At 37.0% G+C, this 21,174-nt stretch overlaps 1 protein-coding gene across 2 annotated transcripts in view; it reads right to left on the bottom strand.

Moving 5' to 3' along the window:
* Positions 1 to 21,174, bottom strand: part of angpt4 (angiopoietin 4) — a 36,076-nt gene that overhangs the window by 3,714 nt on the left and 11,188 nt on the right. Inside the window, exons 2-8 of one of the 2 annotated variants that reach the window (XM_057338138.1) lie at positions 9,023 to 9,178; positions 8,171 to 8,292; positions 4,815 to 5,047; positions 2,657 to 2,769; positions 2,345 to 2,446; positions 1,482 to 1,648; positions 410 to 540 (exon numbers count right to left, since the gene is read on the bottom strand). In XM_057338138.1, coding sequence (XP_057194121.1) covers positions 410 to 540; positions 1,482 to 1,648; positions 2,345 to 2,446; positions 2,657 to 2,769; positions 4,815 to 5,047; positions 8,171 to 8,292; positions 9,023 to 9,178 — 1,024 coding nt within the window. The remainder of the gene's footprint in view (positions 1 to 409; positions 541 to 1,481; positions 1,649 to 2,344; positions 2,447 to 2,656; positions 2,770 to 4,814; positions 5,048 to 8,170; positions 8,293 to 9,022; positions 9,179 to 21,174) is intronic. The other variant, XM_057338139.1, reaches the window with a different exon arrangement.

The raw sequence follows: 21,174 nt of genomic DNA, 5'->3' as shown, positions 1-21,174 counted from the left end.
ACTTTAAATGTGTTTTACGTAATTGTGTGTTATGGTTTAGACTTCTTCCACCAGTGGTGGATTAGAGGGATTGAGAATTTGGATGATGGGTTTGTTTTTATATCTAGATCGAAGTGAAGAAAATGACTATGAGAATCTAAAATTAGTTTAGTCTTTTATGTAACAAGTATGACATGTCAAATTATCCGAATGATATGCTATCCTAAGATTTTGATGGTGCTTTTTTTCTTGTGTTTCACAGTAGAAAGAAGGTTGTACAATTTAGGATGAACACATGAGCGAGTAAATGAAGATTTTCATTTTGTGTGTGAATGATTTCTTTAATGCAAAACTGAAGCTGCCTTGAATACACATTAGAGTAACTAATTTTTTTATTACATTTTTTAATCCTTATTGTGTTGTAGCTCACCTCCAGTCATCATGAGGGCGCACTTGCAATTACACTTATCGTTGTCGGCGTCCCGGGTGCTGAAACCTGTGCCGTTTGATGCTAAACTGCTTTGCTGTCCGGCTGTTCCACTATAGCTGCCTAGTAAGAGCCTGAGGAAAAAACAGGTCAGTATTACCGCACACTTAATAGACTGGTGCAGGGATGACGTATTTTTCAAGGCCAACCCAGAAGTAAAAAAAAACGCTTTGTGGTTAACATGTTTTGTCTATCAAGATCATCTTTGGCATCTCACACAATATTAGCCTTTTTTAAGCCTTAATACAATTGGCAGAAGTAAAACACTAACATGATGCTATAAACGGACTACACTACAGTCGCTTGATATCAACGTCATCACCACCAAGCCTCCAACAACTTTTTCAAAATTGACTACAAACATGTTCTCTGGTAGGTAATTTCTCTGTGAATGAATCTCCATCCACGGTTTTCGAGATTTGTGTCCATGTTATCTGATTTGTGAGATTTTTATGCGTTATGACGTTTAATGTCCCCGCCAAAGGATGTAGTTGCTTTCAGCAAATTGTTAGCAACCACCAGTTTTAAAACACGATAAAGCTTTAAAACTCACAAGCGGGTTATTACTGGCTATTTTATGTCATAGAATATGAAAATATTTAGAGGATTTTTACACACAAACCTTATTTTAGGCATTTATCCAAAAACACATTCAAGAAAACAATTGACTTTGGGGCAATGGAACCGGAAGTGCTAAAATGCTAACTCGCTTCTGGGTTTTGCATACAAAAATATGTAATCTCTGAGTACCCCATAGTGCTCTTTGTTGGACTTTAAAGATTAAAATTTGTATTATGTCCATTATGTCTCACAAACAGTGTTATTTTTTGCTGTAGATGATTTTAGGAACATCACATACAAATACTTTTATTCACTGAAAATAACACCTGTCTCTTGCAAAATGTATGTGTTATGCATTTTGTGGGCATGCGATTGTGTAATTTAGGGATGACTTTAAATCATTAACAGCAGCTTTAATTTTTAACAAACAAAATGGCTTCCACACAAATGATACCTGTACTGTTGTTTTTCACTGGCCAGCTGAAATTTGTCATAAAGTGCGTAGGCACCATTGTCCTCCCAGTCTCGAAGTTCCACTCGGAGGGAGTACTGGGCTTGACTTGTCATCAGGTGAACGGCCTCATTACCCAACCAATGCTCTCCACTGGGATCACCAAATCCCTGTGTGATGGAGAACATATAGCATCCATTGAAAAAAATCTCACTTCATGTCCAGCTATGAATGAAATGCTGCATCAGACACAAGACAGATGTTTTTATAGTTACATTGTCAGAATACTTTCAAAACATGATTACTAGTTTCCCAGAACAGAGGCTCTTCGTGTTCTTGGCACGCATTGCATTGGGAAAGTGCAGTATTGATTTCACTGCTTATTCATTAGCTACAACATATTTAAGCACTTAAAATATCAGTAATATGTGCAGTGATTAGATTCTGAAACTGTTTAGAGACGATTTTAGGGCGTTTACAGATACGTAGTTGGTTTTCGTTGTTCCAAAACAAGACTTTTTTGGTAACGCTTAACAATAAGGTTGTATTTGTTAACATTAGCAAATGCATTAGCTGACATTAAACAAAAAATTAGCAATATAGTTTTTCATGTTAGTTGACGCTAAAACAATTGTTCATGTTTGTTTATTGTGTATTAACTAATGTTAACAGATACAACTTTTGATTTAAAAATGTATTAGTAAATGATGAAATAACATGAACTTGAATTTTTTTTTAGCTAGTTGCATATAAGCAAAAAGGCAAACTCTCAACGGTCAAAGATACTAAGATATAATGAGTTGTTTTTGTCTGGTCATGTGATCTCAACATGACGGCCCCTTTGAAGCATGTGTGTGTTTGCTCACCATTTTGTACTCTTTCCAGCCTCTCTGGAAGTTTAAACTACCATTGACTCTTCGCTGGACTAATGTCCAGCCACCTCCACTCGTCTCCATATCACAAAAGACCTACGAAAACAATATTTACATTCATATGTTTTGATTTAAGTGGTAGACGCTTTTATGCAAAGTGCATTCAATGTATACATTTATCAGTATGTGTTCCATCACAGCATTTGTTTGGATAGTCTTTTTTCACATCTGCATCCTGTGCATGCTGTATACGATAGCCAAGATCACACTCGGCACGTCGTACTTGTGAAAAAACACATCCCACACCTTTGTCGGCTCAGTCGTGTCTCCAATGTAAATGTGGTAGACTCCACTGATGTTGTGACCAGATTTATAGGCCTCGGCACAGTCTCGAAACCGCTGTGGAGACGGTGAGAACCCTGTGATAAAAGACAAAGGCATTTATTTGAACGCAAAGCCAGCAAGCAGCCAGCAAAAGATGAAAAATATCTAAATATCTTGGTGCCGGTGTAGACAAGTTGTGCTGGTTAGACAAGATGTGTGGATGAAGCTTTGAATCCGGCATGTGCCATATCTTCCAGTACTATGAGATTTATATGAATATTTTTGAATATAAAAAGGCTTAGTCGTCTAGCTCGGGATGAGTCATTTAAACATTTTGCTTCCAACAGAATGTTTGTTCATCAAGCTTCGGGAGACTTTATTTTAAAATCCAGTACATTTGGTTCTTGAAGCGAGCCCCCGCATGGACATTTATAAACTGACATGTACAAAATGTTGGAGTCTTGATTTAGCAGAGCTTATCGCTGCGTGCTATTGTGACGCATGTGAACTTCATCCAAGACCGAAGAGAACTGTGCCAAAGACATCAGGAGCGAGAGCTTGTATTCTCTCGGTTTCTATGAATCATGGCTGCTCGATTTGTCATTAGTGTCACATTTAATTAACCAGACAGTTGAGGTCATGTAAGAATCTGCCACCAGATTTAAGGACTTTTGTAAGACCCCAGAATCAAACCTGTGCTCTCATATATGGGGTGTTATAGCGTTGCACCGTGTTTTAACACAGCGTGTCATTTTGCCTTCCTCATAGACAGCTCAAAGTTGTCACGAAACAACGAAGTCAATCAATGTTAGGTGTTTAAAGTCATAATGTGACACATTTCAGGGTTAAACAGGATGTTCAATAAGAGAAAAATGATTTTATCTTGATGGGATTAAATGCACACACGTGTAAACAGGCTGAATTTGTGTCAAAACATTAAAAGTGTGCATTAAGTCTCCATGAAATCAAAAGTGAAGTTTTTTGGCTTCTAGTATAAATATTAGCCTTACACCGTGTTTACACTGGATGTGACAGGCGCGACACGACAAACGGCTTGCTCTTAATGGGTCTGTCTTGTCTTGTCGTGTTGCGCCGCTTCCAGTGTGGACAATTTTTTTAATTATAATCTGTTATTTTGTCGTGTCGTGTCCGGTGTAGACACGTTGTTAAAGGGATAGTTCACCCAAAAATGAACATTATGTCACTGTTTACTTACCCTCAAGTTGTTCCAAAACTGTATAAAATTCTTTATTCTGTTGACTAACCCAAAAGAAGATATTTTAAAGAATATAGGAAACTACACAGTTCTGGGGAACCATTGACTACCAAAGTAGTTTTGCTCATTACTATGGAAGTCAATAGTGCCCCAGAACTGTTTGGATACAGACATTCTTCTAAATATCTTTTTTTGTGTTTACACAGGTTTGGAGTAATATGAGTTAATGATAACAGAATTTTCATTTTTGGGTGAACTATCCCTTTAAGGATATCTATAAAGTAATGTGATTTAAAACAATGACAAAATTCACATTTAGTAACACTTTCTCTCTTGTGCAAAAAGCTTTAAAGGATTTTTTAAAAATCATTCTGCACATCAGCTTTTATGGAATTCCAGACTGTGAGGTAAACTGAATGTTATTGGCTCTTTAAAAGGGGGCGGGGGCATTAAACATGTCCCACCCTAACTTCCTGTTTCAGTGGAAATTACGTCAACACATCAAGCAAAACAGTGAATTTCAGGGCACCCGGGTCTTTAAAGTGTAAACGCAGTTTAATAAAATCAAATTTTGTTTAATAAATATATATGGAAACCTAAAATGTTATATTTATATTATATTAGTATTTACATTAGATTTTTCATTAAAGATTAAAGATGGCTTCAGTAGCACGTGGCCTGTAATTTTTGGCTAAAATAAGTGTCAAATTGTGACATTTCATGTACAGTATATTAGTATATTGGTATTAACTACTGAAATTTCATATTCATATCTTAGCCACCAACAATATAGCATTATATTTGCTTTCATTGCGGATGCACTTATACACTTAGCATTTAGAAAATTGAAATATTATAGAAAAATATAGAAATTGAAGTAATATTAAAAAGTGTAATCTCATGTGTTGAGGTGCATCTTCTCACCGGGTCCAACAGACACCAGACCAATGAGTGTGTGGACAGACTTCATAAGCTGCTGATGTTGTCTCTGCAGGGCCGAGTTATTGCTGCTGGCGGCTCTCAGCTGTCTCTCCAGAGCTGTTATAGCTGACGTCTGTCTCTTCACCAGGTCCTGCAGTCTCTCTTTCTCCTCCCTCATGCCATCCAGCTCTCTCCTCTGCTGTGACTCCAGGACCAGGACTTTATCCTCCAAGCGACTGGTAAAAAACACATCACATACATTCACAAGCGACTTATGTGTTGGTTCTTTAAGTTAGTGTGGTTATGTATTTCCAAGAAAACCACGTTTAAGCACAATATCATAACTCTTTGGTTTTGCTGACATCTTGTGAGGTCGTCATCCTACAGATGTTTCTGACAGATTCCTAGATAGAGCAGGACCGGACGTTGACCTCAGGCGTTCTCGGTATGATGTTGGCAGGGGGCTAGATGACTCTGCACTAAATGGTTCTTGTGCATCAGATGGAACGATCATCAGTCATTACAGTTGAACGCTGAAGTAAAAGTTTGTGACAGGAATGTCGGCTCGAATTATCCGCCGGTATTATGAATGAAACCGCTGTGTCTCCTGAGGCTGGGCTCAATAATAAATAGGGCCCGGGGCCAGTGTGAGAGAGTTTGGGGTCAGTGCTGCATTTATGCTGTCACTTCAGTTTGAAAGTTGTGTGAATATAAAGCCGCTGTTGAGCGAGCAAACATAAGGTGACAGTCCTCACAAGATGCATTCTCATGTTCAAAACTGTTAGGCAGAGTGCGATGCAATGAACCACAACGTGTCGGTTTTGAGAGGCGTTCTTTAAATTCACAGTGACTTCATAACTTCAAAATGTAGCCCGCAAAAAATGTATTGGTCGGAATTATTAATCCAGGCTGCAATAACAAATCAAAACATTTGTCTGCTCATCTGGTGGTTGCTGTCATGGCAAAACTATAATAGACTTAATGATTAAAATAGTTGATTTATTATACTACTAACAGACAATTCATGCCTTAAAAAGGCAGGTAAATAGATCTGCCATGACATTAAACATATATATTATATGATATAAGATATAAAAACATGATAATCGATATTGTGTTAATTCTACACATATATTACAACAACGTAAATATTCACCACCCATTAAAGTTTTGCCTTAAGAGTCACAATGGTTACAAACTCTCTCTTTAAAGGTCCAGTGTATGAAATGTATCGCCCCCCCCTCCCCCCCCCCCTTCGAAGCACTATGGTGGCTGACACAGGACTAAGATGTCATCACATTTTTGCTTTTTTGCCGAAGGAGATACAGTGTTTACAGAAACGCGTTTTGTAGAGCAGTTTGTCCGTTTAGGGCTACCGTAGAAACAACATGGCGAATTCCATGTAAGGGGACCCGTGGTGTATGTAGATAGAAATAACTAATTCTAAGGTGATAAAAACATAACACTTTATTATGTAAGATCTTTATACACCTCTGAAGACATAGTTATGTATATTATATTGCATTTCTGTCAATAGATCCTACAAAAAAATGACACACTGGAAAACTATAGCGACCCTAAAGGAGAACCATGAAGCATCATTACACCCTGTTATTCTTTCTGAACGTGACATTATCTTGAAATTACAGAATAAGGTATCCTTGTTGGATTATCTCGCAATGCTATGGTGTAATCATTCTGTTCAACTTTGAGCTTTGGACGGTTTGATGTTTTTCTTTTGCATGACGCACAAATAGAACTACATTTATCATCTTTGTGGTCAAAAGAAATAATAGCTGTAAAACAATGATTCACCGCTACAAACGTCTAACGAACCCCACAATTCCTCTCGGTGTGTGTGTATGTGTTGAAATATAACACTTCCACAGTGCAGAAGCCTAAAATAACTAAAAAAAACTCAATCAAAAATCAAACTCTATCCAGCCCTGTACTGTAACTCAACGCTCGCTTTGTTAAATTGATGTAGATGGTCATTAAACAGGCTTGCCAGTTAAATGGTTATGTTTATAATTTTTTCATGATTGATCACACGGATCCGTTTCACACAATCGATTGGCAGGAATTGTGTAAAGTCCTCGCCAGGGCTTATAATGTGTACAAGACGCTGAACTGGTATTTGCTGGCTGTAACACCATAAAGTTGATCCGGGTTCATCAATTCTGAGAACAAGAGTGAACATTTTTCTCTTGCACAGTTGTAAGTCGTCTTGCGCATGTCTTTTATCTCATTCTTACATGCAAAGTGAAATATCGAATAGTTTGTTTGTAATATACTGGTCTGTTATAAATGCATTTGATGCCTCCATACAGCTACCAAAACATTAGCGCAACACAGTTCAGTTGGTCGTCAGAGATGAATGACAACAAGCGTTATCTGTTTAATCTAGCGTACAAAGCTTTCTGGGAAAACCCTTTGTCCGTCTTTGTAAGTGTACAAAGGAAATTCGCCTGGGGTCTGCTTTGTGTGCCGGGCGTATTGCGTAGTTATTAAACATTATAAACAGTCGATTAAGTGGTTGATTATTTCCCTTTACAAAGCCTTCACCCCTGCAGCGCTCTCTAACTCTCTTGAAGCTGTGACTATGGGAATTTGAACTTTTGAATACAATGAGATGTGCAAAACAGGCAGAAGTTGCTCTGTAATGTAAAAAAATGATTGTGTGAAAATGTAAAGCCGTACTGTAGCCGATCAGACCTGTAATTACTGAGTGGTGTAAAAAGTCTCTATTCGGTTACATTGCCGTCTAAAAGAAATAGGAAATCGATTTCTCTTTCTTTTTGAATGGGTCATATTAAAGCTTTTCTTTTACACGTTATCACATGAAGAACATTTTAAAGGTCCAATGTGTAATTTTTTTTAGAGGATCTATCGACAGAAATGCAATATAATTTATGTCTTCAGAGGTGTATAAAGACCTTATACAATGAACCGTTATGTTTTTATTACCTTAGAATGAGCTATTTCTATCTACATACACTGCGGGTCCCCTTGCATTGAATTCGCCATGTTGTTTCTACAGTAGCCCAAAACAGACAAACTGCTCAGAGCACATTTCGTAAATACGTTATCTCCTTCAGCGAAGAAGTGAAAACGCAACAACATCTTAGCCCTGTGTCAGCCACCGTAGTGCTTCAAAAGGGCTTGCAATTTGGAACCTCACCGCTAGATGACGCTAAATTTCAAACACTGGACCTTTATGTTAACTTACATTAACAGTTTATGTTATCTTGTATAAATCTTTATTGTTTCGTCTTTTTTATTACTTTTGTTACTTTGCTAATAGCCCTGTTGCTGATATGACATTAAGTATTAAATTATTATTAATAACAATAACTTACCTGTTCTTGTCTCTGAGTTTTGAAATTTCTGAAATCTGTGTTAAGAGCTCCTTCTCCAGTTTGTTTGTTGATAGTGAATTCTCTAATAACTGTATTGCAATTCTTGATGTCTGGTTCATAACCTTGGAATAGAAATAAATTAACATTGTTTTAATAATTTTTAAATCATGATTTTTGATTGGATGATGTTTATGTTTTATATACACTTACACACATGATTTATTTATATGTATATATTAGGTGTCTATTAAATGAATAGATCACCTTCAAAATGAAAATTATTATATTATATTATTTACACCCTCTTGTCATTTCAAACCTGTATGACTTTTTGTTCTGCAAAACACAAGATACAAGATATTTTGAAAAATGTTGGTAACAGAAAACCATTGGTCCGCATTGAAATAAATAAGAAATAAAATCACACAGGTTTAAAATGACAACAGGTTGAGTAAATGATGACAGAATTTTCATTTTGAAGGTGAACTATTTCTTTAAGTACAGTACATGTGTAGACCACTTTGCAAGATGTAAACACTGGTCCAGCAGCACATCTGGTTTATTTTTTCTATTTTTATTTTTTAAATCTTACACACATAAACATATTCGCTTAACTTTTTGTTTCGGTTATGAATGTTCTTTTGGTTGTATTTTGTTCAAACAGTTGTGCAGTGTTAAAAAACTGAAACAGGAAGTTCTTCCGGACCAGCGTTGTTCACGTTTGCAAAGTGGTCTTCATCATGTCTGAATGATCATTTAAATATAGCACTTGGTTTGATGAATCGGTTGCATTCTGTACACTGGTCAAATATTCCTGTGTATTTCTCTTCAAGTTTAACATCATTACTGTACTTTAGTCTCCACTACATTGAGTTTCCTGGTCTGCTCAGCGGTCTGTGTCAGCAGATTAGTGCCGATCTCCAACATAGTGGCCGTCTGGTTATGAACCGCATCCGCTTGGATATGCACCATGCCAGTCTTTACATTCTGCTGAACGTAGTTTTCCAACTGTTGATAAAAGGAATATGAAATGAAAAATGCATGCTAGACCTTCATACAAGCAGAAGCGTAGTGAACTTGACAACAAACAAGCTCTCGCTTACAACCAGAGGCAGGAATTTCATGTAATTAAACTACTATTTTCTTTTCATTACCATCACTAACGTATTGCTTTGGTTGTACTGTTTTTCTGCTCTGACAACCTGAACTAAATCTTTGTTTTCATTGGCAGAGGCTGATTAAAGCCCCCAGCATGCTTCAATAACTGTGGGTAGGAACCAGAAAGTTTATCATACGCAGTTTTGTTTCAGCGGGCTTTTGATTCTTCGGGGACATCATGCGGTGCCAGCCTAAGGTACTGTTGAGTGACTCCACAGTCCCAAAAGATGTGAAAATAAACATGCCATCAGCAGGATCACATAGATGCTGAGAAACAGAGTAATGACGGACAATTTTATCAGAATATAAATAAACATGTTAGACCCCATCGGACGGCCATGCTCTTGATGTGGTCAGGATTTATATTTAGATCACTTTTTTGATGTACAGTAGAAACTGTCTGTGCAAATTATGCAGTGGTGACTTTTTAATATCAAGACCTCCAAAGTCTGTTTTGATGCACCGACACACAAGGTTCTGCTCACAATTAACACAAATGATGGTCAGATGAAAACAGTTAATTCACGCAAACAGCAAACCCAAAAATTGGGATTTTTACTGTTGTCGTTCGCTCCCAGAAGACTTTGTCCCTGACCGATTAATTGACCCGAGCTTCCTGGCCTGGATTAAAATCACAAGACGAGTCCAGCTTGGGAACACTGATCTGGATTCAGTCGGGTCAACGTCATAAACATTAACCGATACCAGATGTTTCATTTCATTGTGATTAAAGCTTCATGGCCTGTCTCCTTACACAATGAGAGATACTAGCAGCTCAAAGGTAAAGTGATTCAGAACGTATCTTTCTGCTGAGCAGCCGTTGAGTCATACTCAGAATTAATGACATCACCATTCACAGCCACCACAATGTTTACAGGACCTTATTGAAAACACGCATGCCGAAGTTCTGGATTCAGGCCGTCGCATTGAGAGACGGATTACATAATTCTTGTGTGGTTTATGTCTTGTGCTTAAAAACGTTCACCATAAATACCAGTGAGTGTCAGTTTAGCGGTAGCCTCTTCCAATGAAAATAAATCATTCTTTCTTTTAGCACTCTTTACTGCTGACATTGTTTCCCGAAGAGATTTACAGACTTATTAATGCGCCTCAGGATTAACCTGGGGTTAAATGCCTCGCTCAAGGGCACAAAGCGATAGTCTAAACCTCGGTGTGGTGGAACCTACAACCTTTCTGTCAGCAATCATTTAACAAAGCACTATAGGGTCCACCACATAAACAGTTTATGTTTTAAAAAATGACTTTTAGTTTTAAGCATAATTTCAATCGATGTTTGTTTATAGTGTAGTTCACAATCCTTCAGGTTCTTCAATGGGTTTTCTATGAAACAAGCAGTGTTGGGTGTAACTAGTTACTAAGTAATTAGCTACTGCAATTGAATTACTTTTCCTTAGAAAAAGTAAAGTAAGGGATTACTCTTGTTTTTTCTGTAATTTAATTACAGTTACTTCTGATGTAATTGAACTAAATACTGTGTAATATATTCAATAGTGGAAATGACATAAAAATGATAAGTCTAACTTTAAAATGTATGCTTTAATGTATCCTTCTCACATTTGTATACTTTGGTCAGTTAATAAGAATAATTTGCGAAGTTATTTATTAATTATTTTAATGAATTAAAAGAGCCGTTTCATGTCTATCCTTGAATCAATTCTAATCAAGGTTGATGAAGGATATAGAAAGTAATTAGTAATAAGTCATTAAATACTTTTTGGAGAGAGTAACTTGTAAAGTAATTTAATTACACTATTGAATATGTAATTAGTAACTAATAATTCATTACTTTTTCAGAGTAACTTACCCAACACTGGAAACAAGAAAGTTCAAAGCGTAGTTCTTTGTGAAACTCAGGCTCCGTACAAATTCAGTTTTTTCATGTATTTACAATCTTCTACATCTTCATGTTGACTAAATCCTCTCTAATTCTGACACTGTGTGTCTGTGGCCTTCGGGTAACTCATTCGACATCGCCACACACCACCAGAACTTGCCGACCAACAAAACAACATCTTCCTGCTTCTTATATTGTACCAGCGTAACTTTAATTTCTATCTACTGTCTTTTTTAGAAGTCAAGGGATTTTCTAGACGCACAATAAGCAAGGATGTGGCTGTATGATTTGTTTACGGCGGAGTCTTGGAATGTAGCGTATTATTGAAAAGGTTTCCCATAGCTAAGATATTAATTTCCTAATGAGGATTATTAAGCATAATAAAGAAGAGGTTTCCTACAATTTTGCTTAAACACAGAGGAAAATATGCTAAGAAAAATGTTTGGCTTGAAACTAATGGACCGTAACGTTTTTCCATAGTTCATATCCGTAAGTGCAGAGTGTAGAAAATTGTTCAATTCCCAAACAGTAGTTGAAAGGTAAAATGTTTCCACGTTAAAATGAGTTTAATTGTATTGAGAAGAGAAAGTTTATTGGGTTGGGTTGTCATATTTAATTTAACATATACAAGACGTAAAGATGTAAACGTGTTCTTGCGATATCATTTCCACGTTTGAACTCAATTATTGTTTTTACTGTCCTTTGCTGTATTTATTTTGGCAGCTTTCGAATATCAGAAAGGAAGGGCAGTATACGCCCTTAGGTTTAGCACATACCATTCGCTGTAATATTTCAAAGGGGTCATCGTACCAGATTTTACAATAAATCATGTTTAATTACCTCCGACAGGGAAGATGACCTTTCAGGAGAAATTATTTTTCTTTCTGAGGGTGAGCAGGAATATGTATCTTGATTATTTTTATGATATATAATAATAGTAATAAAAGCGATAGCGATCTTTGTTTGCGTTTTAGCAGGATATTACATGGAACGTGCTATATGGAAACATGTCAGGCTTGTGTGAGGAATGCACTGTCAAGTGTTCTTCTGCAAGTTTTTTCATAATATCTGTGTGGTCCATATGAGAAGGATTTTCCAGCCCTATAAGAAATATGTAAACTTTCTATCTATTTCGGAAGGCAGAAAAACCCTCATTCAAGCACTTCACATATATACTGGATGCTTATTTTAGCAGTATGTATGCAAATGCATGAGAATAAACACTTTTTAATATGTACTGTAATTTTAGTATGTGAGGTTTGCAGTGAAAACTGTTTTAGATATTAATGTGCTGCATTGTCACATGACCTATACGTGCATGTTTAATTCAGTAAGTGGTGTCATTTCAATCATTTTGGATCATCTGGGTTTTGCATACATTGAGAAAATGTGTACAGTGTACACACTATAAAGTGCAGAAATAGTATGGTAGTAGGCTCCAAAGAAATCGTTTGACCAAACTGCCAAAATTAAATTAATTGACATAAAAAGAGGTTTAAAATGAATGTTTTTAATATTCACTTGCTCTATTAAAAATGCAATGCGATGAGATCATGCGCGGCAGTGCCATACTACAAATTTATTGCTCCATATTGCACAAAAAAATAGAAGTATACTGTATACAGTGCATACTGTGTACTAGTATACTGCTGCTTATGCTATTCCAAACCTTATCTACTGTCTTCTACAGTTGTTTTATACGAAATACAGAAAGAAGTCTATATTTACAAAGTTTGAACCATTAAATTGGCCAAGCCTCCACATTTGTTGTTGCTCTAACATGCTCAATTTTACAACATCCTATTAAAAAAGTATGTTTATTGCCTTTGTTCTGCCCTAATATTTTTTCATTCTAAAAGCATTTATTCCATAAATATTTTTAACCAATGTTTATAAGGTGCTGTTTAATGTTTCCAAACAAACCCTGCTGCTTTTTATTGGGAATAACTCTAAAAACTATTTCTGATACAAACAAAATAAAAAAAATAAAAAACTTGGGAATGTGGCATATTGAACGCCCTTTTAAGGATTTCATTTCATAATTCTGTAGGTGTAAGAAGTGCGCCTCAAATATTTACACAGACCCCCGTATGCTTCCTCTTGTTATCTTTCCGCTTTTAGACCTCTGCATACCCCACAGCTCCAAAACATGACTTGAGAAACTCAACCTTTCGTGCCTTGACCTGACACTGTGTGGTAAGACAGAATTTCGGTCAACAAATAACGTGACTAACATCACTAGATTTGAGCTAAACTTAGCAGAACCGCTTTCATCTCACAACTTCCTGGAGCTGAAGGTTTGTGTTAATACTTGGACCAACTGTACTAAAGTGTGCCATGTACAGGGCCAGATCGAGCAGAACCGGGGCTGACCCGCGGGGAATAATTCCAGCAACAATCATCTCCAACATCTCGCTTTTAAATCAGAAGCAGATGGACGAAATCTGTGCGGTTGAATTTGCGCTTGCTCTCTTTCTTTTCAAAATACCTTCTTAATAATTCTTCCACCTGCCTGTTTTTGCCTAACCTTTCACCTTCTTTTAGACTAAAACAGATACATTTCTCAAATGCCTGTCTCTGTCAAATATTTTATTAAGACGGTGAACATGCAGACACAAAATGCATTGAACAGATAGCTTTGCACAGATTACCTGTCCGGCTAAATAAAATGCTGAATTTGTTTATGAACTGTTCAGAAAATAAGCAGTTTATGACCTGATTGTGTTTATTCTGTCAATATGGTTACAGCACGCCAGCCTTTCATCAGAGCAACTGAAGACAGCACATACAGGTATTTACGAGCATCATTCCAAATATATAAATGACCGGGGCTAGTTGTCACAGGGCTGTACCATGCAGTGGATGGGTAAATAAAAATAAACATTACTCAAAAAACAAACAGGGATACATTAAGGCAGAATTACTCATTATATTTTGTTATTGAAGGGGTGAACTCTATCCTCAGATCGAAGGTATTGCATGTGTTCTCTGTATTGTGATGTGACAACTTGCCCCACCGAACGGTGTCCTATAAAAAGCATCCGTTTTCTTGAGAAACGGTGTAAATGTTTATTTGATTTCTGTAATCGCATGACCTTGCAGTGTTTTTTTTTTGTAGCGAAAAGAGTTTGAGTTGAGTATTCTACACACAATTTATGTCCGAACCCTCGTTCACTAGATGCAAAAGTCAGTAATATGTTTCCAGCACAATTTGCCAAGTTTGGGTGAAGGCAATTTTCAATAAGCCGCTTTTAGAAATTTAAATACCCAAATGCTTCCGCTGATGCATTTTAAGTTAAATGAATGAGTTATTTTACTCCATTTTATAAGCTTTGCATCACATATTGAGATTAACTGTTGGATTGACGGTCGACGCAAAGTTAAAATTCATCTGTTTTACACAAATTTGCAACAAGAAGCGTCTGTTTCCAACAATATAGGTTGACTTAGAGACCCATATCCTACCTTCAGTGTTCTCAGAGATTGGGTGATAAGGCTATAAAGCTCATAGAACACAAATATGAAATCCAGAGCTACGCTAAAAGATAGATAGAATAAAAATATACGATTTGTCTGTCAAAGTTGATCTGATAGACCAGATCTGACCCGCCAAGTAGCTGTTTGGAGAAGAGCACAATCCATCATACTTTCTGGAATAAAAGAGTATCCTGGGGAATATTAGATATCATGTCGTATTTTACTCTTTATTGTATCAAGTCTGGTAATGTAATCAGAAAAGATCAACTGCATATATCAACCATAAACAGTGTGGTCTCATAATTCGTTCAGACTGGCAGCTTCAGCTTGTGTCTTTCAGAAAATACCTTTTTCATGTGTGAATGTGTAGTGTATAGTAAAATAGTCCGGTTCAAGAAACATTACATTTATGCATTCGACAGACGCTTCCCTAATGCATTACGTTCACAACCTTTTTAAGCCGTTTTTTTGTTGCTTTGTACTTCCCATGATGCCCTGCAGTCTCAGTTCAATGTTAATTGTTGATATTAGTTAATGTTTATAACAACTGTTCTGCAATTGTTTCTGTTATTGTGAAGGGCAGGGTGTATTGTCAATCGATGTGCTTGTTCTTATTTGTTGTAATGTTATTTGACCCTGTTTAGTTAGTTAAAATCAATGAGATCGCCGTTTGTTTTGATGGCTTAAGGGGTGTTCCGTTCAGTGAGTGAGTGAAATGTGGATGTTCGGCCGAACAAATAAATCTGTTTGTTTAAAACCTGACTTTTTTAAGGACCCTCAATTTAAACACAAGACATGCACGTTGAAATAAGTAATTATGCAACAGTCAAAAGATCTTTCGTTGAACTGGCCTTTTTTATACTGTTGTATGAGGTCTACTCATGGATGCTTGCGTTGTTTTTACATTCAAAAACATCAAAATGAATAAGTAATAGGTTATTTTCTACCCGGGTTTTGAGGCCGGCTCGACAAACACTCGGTTTTAATGGGCGTGCCGCATTGAAGACTTGGAAGTAAACGCCCACTGCTATGATTGGATAGCAGTTTGCGTAGTAAACTTGGTTGGAGCATTCTGTGAATTTGGTTAGACACATAACGTTAGGTTACACTTTATCAGGACATATCAAGCGATCTCTAACAAAGCAATAGTGACGCATAGTACAAATATGTTGTACTCACATAAAATTGCTGCGCCATTCCTGTCGGATCCAATATTGACGGCACAGCACTGCTTTTTAATTTTAGTCTCCCCACAAATCCAACGTCGACCTGGGCCTTGTTCACAAAGGAATCCGTGGTGAAATGAAGCGAACAAATGCTCAATGTTTTACCCACGTGAGCTGGAACGTCTTTAAAAATAAACTTCAACCACGCATTACTAAAATCGTAATCCGAAGGAAGGTTACGCAGCGACTGTGTTCTTCCACAACCAGGTACTGACTGCACAATATTTTGCGATCTTTAAAGGTATTTTTATTGCTTGCTCGCTCTATATCTGGTTCCGAGCAACTTGTGATACTTCAGTATTGTCATGCGCGAACCAGTGGGCTGGGCTAGAGAAGTAGTTGTTGATATTCTTCTGTGGAGGTGATGTTCAACCTATCTATGACGTCACATTCCAGGACCTGGGAATGGTGTCAATAACAGTTATTTCAGTAACAAGGGCGTTTTCAGTTCTGACACTTACAGGATGTTCGCTAGAATACGATAACCTCTTATATAACAAAAGCTTGGGTTAAAATTGATGTCTTAATTCATGACACCTTTAAATGAAAAAAGTCGAACGAGTTAATCGAACGATTATGTGTTGTTAGTTTTTAATCTTGGATGATAATTATGTAGAGGTGGAAGGGTTAAGACTATATCTGATTGAGCTAGACTTTAAGATCAATTATGATTATCAAAAGTCACTGTTTCTCTGGAGGACAACCGTGTTTTCTTTGCAATTCAGATCGAGCTGCAGCCAATCAGAGAGAGGCTGTTGACCTGTGGCGGATGGGGCTTGCAGCTGTGCAGAAAGAGCCGTGATTCCTCTCTCTCTCTCTCTCTCTCTCTCTCTCTCTCTCTCTCTCTCTCTGAGCTAACATAAACAAACAAACTGTGGGTTAACGCTCAGGGCTGCGGACAATCCACCCTAGATGACAGGAGGCTGATTGGGTAATATATGAGGCACTTACCATTTTTTTTCTTTTGTTGTACAAGGTTAAGATTAAAGAATGAAGAATCGGTTTTCTGGTTTGTAACACTTTCAGAGACAGATAGAGACTTGCAGCAAACTTTTTGATAAAGCTTTTTTGTATGTTTTGGTCCTATGTGTAATAACTTGGACCATACAGAGGCCATCTGTATGCTTTTGTTCACTTTATAGTTCACTTTTTGCAGATACACATTTTATAGTCTCCCATGGGATAAAGTACTAAAAATATCTGACTCGCACCGCACATGCTCATTTTGTCCAGTCAAGCTGTCATGGTTCTGTCCCACCTTGTCTTGCTTTTCTTGACCTAGTGGCAGAACCATGATAGAACCTCTTGTTTTATGTGGAGAGAGTCAGTTTTGGCAGCCCTTTCGTCTCCTCGTTATTGTTTGTTAATTAGTTCATGTCCTGCACCTGTCCCCTCTTGATTTATCCCCTTTATAATGCCCTTGTGTCTTCTGTCTCCTGCTGGTTCATTGTACTGTATCGTGTTTGTGTAATGTGGTGAGTTCCTGTCTTTGAGTTAGTTTAGTTTATTTTGTAGTTGTGATGTGTTTTAGTCTAGTCCTGTTAGTTTAGTTAGTCTTGTTCCTGTTTCTATGTTTGTTACTTTACCCCCACGTGGGTCTTTGTTTTGTTGCTTTTTATTTATTAAAGTTTGTGTTAACCCCTTACCCACTGTCTGCACCTGGGTCCTCTGTCTCCGTGTCTCTCACCACCCACCAATCATGACACAAGCCTCTTTAATGGGAATGTCCCACCCAACTACCCTACACAATCTCAAAAATAAAGGTGCCAGACAATTCCATAGAAGAACCAGTTGTGTGGTTACAAAAGGAAACTTAATCATCTGTAGAATCTTCTGTTTCACAATTTTTTTTGTTGTGAAAAAAATGTCATTAGCCTATAAAAGGAACAGAAAAAATGATTAAATGGTTCTTTCGGGACCAAATATTTTTATTTTAAATTGTGCAGAACCTTTTGTGTCACCTGCACTTCCAACACAATCTCAAGACAATTCGTAACAATTTTTCTGTATGTTTCGGTAAATTAGTGGCTATTAATTCATATAAATTTGTATAATTTTTGTGTTTTTGTACGATCTGCTTTCGCCCCATTCACAGTTTAGGGGTGGACCTTCATGCTTGCTTTTTTCTAACAATTATGCATTACTGTATATACTGTCCACAACATGCAAATTCATATGAAATGAACACTTCGTAAAATAGACAGAGAGAACCGGTTAGCTTCTGACTAGCGGTAGCAAATGGCAATTTATTTTCATGGCTAAAGGCTATGTAAAAAAAGATGACCATAAAATGTGTGTCTTTATGTCTCCTTTATACATTTGCTTATGTTTATTGATGTTCAGGCATAGAAACGTCTAGCATCTCTGGTGTAATCGACAAAAGTATTGTAACCAGGGTTCCCATCGGCACCTTCTCTTGTAAAAGCATTAATTTTATTCCGTATAACGGTTTATTGCAGTTGTGAAATGTGCTGTTGGAAATTCTGGCAGAAGCTGCACTGTAACTTTATGCGAAAGTCCTTCACATCACAGAGAAAAACCATAAGAGGTCTCGGACTGTAACTTAGCACAACAGATGGCTCAGTACTTGTGTGTTTTGTTCTGGGTTGCAACACTAATGGGCTTTCAAGTGAACACTGGGGCAGGTTAAAAACATCTATTTCCTTCTTAATGTTTGCCCTTAGCACAGGATGCACATTTATTATCCTCTGCTCTCGCCATTCTTATTAAAATCCTGTATTACTTTTCTTGGAGGAAATTGAGGGAGACAGCTACTGCGGTTTAAAAGACACATCTAATGCGCGTGATCGTGAGGGTAAATTACTGCTTCCAGTAAGTGTGAGTTTACCTACAAAAATGCCTTTGATCGAAGCAAGAACAACCGCTGTGTCTCAGGAGAACAAACAGTAAACCTCAAGACTAATCGTTCATCTCTTATCTCAAGAACACAAACATGAAGACCAAGGAGCCACTGGTCTGGAATCAGTTTCTTGTGCAGTTCCAGGTATTCTTTTACTTCAAGCCCAGGTGTCAGACAGTTTCACCCTTTTTAAACAGGTTAAAATATAAAATAATTACAAGACCACTCTAGTTTTGCATTAAATCAACATTTCTGCATGTCCATTCTAGTCTATATGTCTGCTGAATTTGAACAGAAACAAACCTCAGGAATGACACAAAGTCACCCAACAGCAATGTTAAAGACTGAGAGAATACAAAGACGCATACAATTATATGTTTAAACTGTAGTGTGATGTTAGCTCTAGATGCATTCACCAGATACAGAATGAGACGCTGACTCAGGACACTTTTGGCTCCAGCCAGTAGGCAAAAGTAGGTCTTTAAAGCTCTCTAAATACAGCCCATGCTTACTCAAACCTACGCTGGCCTCAGGTCTCTGAGCATTACTGAGACAAACTCCAGATTACAAGCCTGATTAGACCCCAAAATTAAATCGCAGAATGATTATGACGTTACATGCCAGTGGGAAACAAACAACAGTGAATAATATTAATGTCAATATTCACATGTAGCAGAATCAATGCAATGGCATTTATCAAGCACACAGAGAAAATAATTTCAGTATAATGTTGAAACAGTAAAAGGTAAAAGTGATCAATATAGATGACTCACAAAAGATTAGGTCAAAGAATGAATAAATTCTAAAGATTGAGAAGATTATTTGAGTTAAGAGACACTGCAAAGGTGCAAGAAAAACCATAGTACATTTAAACAAGGACAAATAAAATTCTTAGAGCCAGCTGAGAACATTTGTGTTTTCAATTCCATACATGTTAATAGAAACATGTCATGTCTCAGTTTGTTGATAATAAAATGAAAAATAATGTTTGTATTACATTTGATTTATTTAAAATTTTAAATAAAAACGTATTTTATTGTTCCTTTTGTTTTCCTTATGCTTTTGTCGCTAGTCTTTTATTGTTGTTTGCACTATATCACATTGCAGCGTTTTACATACCCTGGGTAAATTTTAATACTATTCACTGGGAATAAAAACAGTATTCAGTAGAAGTAAGACAGAGACATTAAATATTGATAAAACATGATAAAATATACACTAAAACGGATAATAGGTGTAGCCAGGTCTTTTTAATTAATGAGTCTTTCATTCAAACGATTCGTTCAAACTGCATCTGAATCATTGACTCACTTGATTCAGTCAGTAAGGAAACGTCGACCGCTTCGGCTGCTGGATCTGTGTGGAAATTTTCGTTGGCAAAAACCGAAAAGGTGACGCACAGATCTAACTAGTTCTTGTATAAATTAATAGGACTTTAAGGGTCTTTTAAATATAATTTTGATTAAACGTTTGCCTCAGCCAAACCTGGTGTGTGCGCAACGTTACGTGTTGTGAGGCCCGTTTCAAGTGACGGTTGAAACATAGCAAAGGCCGCTAACGTCACTGGTCTTACCATTAAGCGTAACGTTACGTTACCAGTTTAAAAAAGTCACCGCTCGCGATTCGAATTCATGACTTTAAATAGATAGTACTTTATTGTTGAATGTTTGCGTTGAAAGGACGTTGAGACTGTTTTCACGTTTAAATATGATAATTTCTCATTTATTTAATAGAGTAAGTTATTTGGCATCCTAAACTAACAGGGCGCGGTGGCTTTAATATTACGATGTCAGATCAGTTGTTTGTTCTGGGACATTTGTAGGAAACACACAGTGTTGTTGTCAGTCTATGAAAAGCGAAGCTTTCACTGCAATTGGTCATTTTAAGGCAAGGACCAGGATGGCATGAACACCCCAGACTGGAACGCGGGTGAAAAACAGTATGGTAAATCATAGGACGAATACTTGCGTTAGATATTAGCCGTGAGCTTTAAATATTTTTCTGTATTCATTCTTTGTTTATTTTTCTCTTGAGATAATGTCAGATATGTAAAGAACCAAGATACGAATAAGATTTAAAACGATAACGTGATTTCTAAATGAAAATGAGAAAACAGGTCACTCACTTACAATATCTTAAATGAAACGCGATTTGAATGCGACTTAGAGCCTATTTACACCTGGTCACTTCATGCGTTTTCTCTGATCAGATAGCTATCAGATTTATTAAAACCAATGCATTTACACTTAGCCACATAACTGCGTCTCAGCTGAACGGACATGAATCCGATCTTTTATTCGCGCGCAAAATGCAAATGTTAACTCTTTATTTCCGCCGAAATGAAATGACAGGGACTGTTGTTTTGCTTTATTTACCTCTGCAAATGCAGTCGTGTCTAAAAATGCATGAAAAACTCGTATTGTAACGT

The sequence above is a fragment of the Triplophysa rosa genome, linkage group LG7 (genome assembly GCF_024868665.1).
Source record: "Triplophysa rosa linkage group LG7, Trosa_1v2, whole genome shotgun sequence".
NCBI classification, from domain to species: domain Eukaryota; kingdom Metazoa; phylum Chordata; class Actinopteri; order Cypriniformes; family Nemacheilidae; genus Triplophysa; species Triplophysa rosa.
This window is presented reverse-complemented; position numbering and strand designations above follow the sequence as displayed.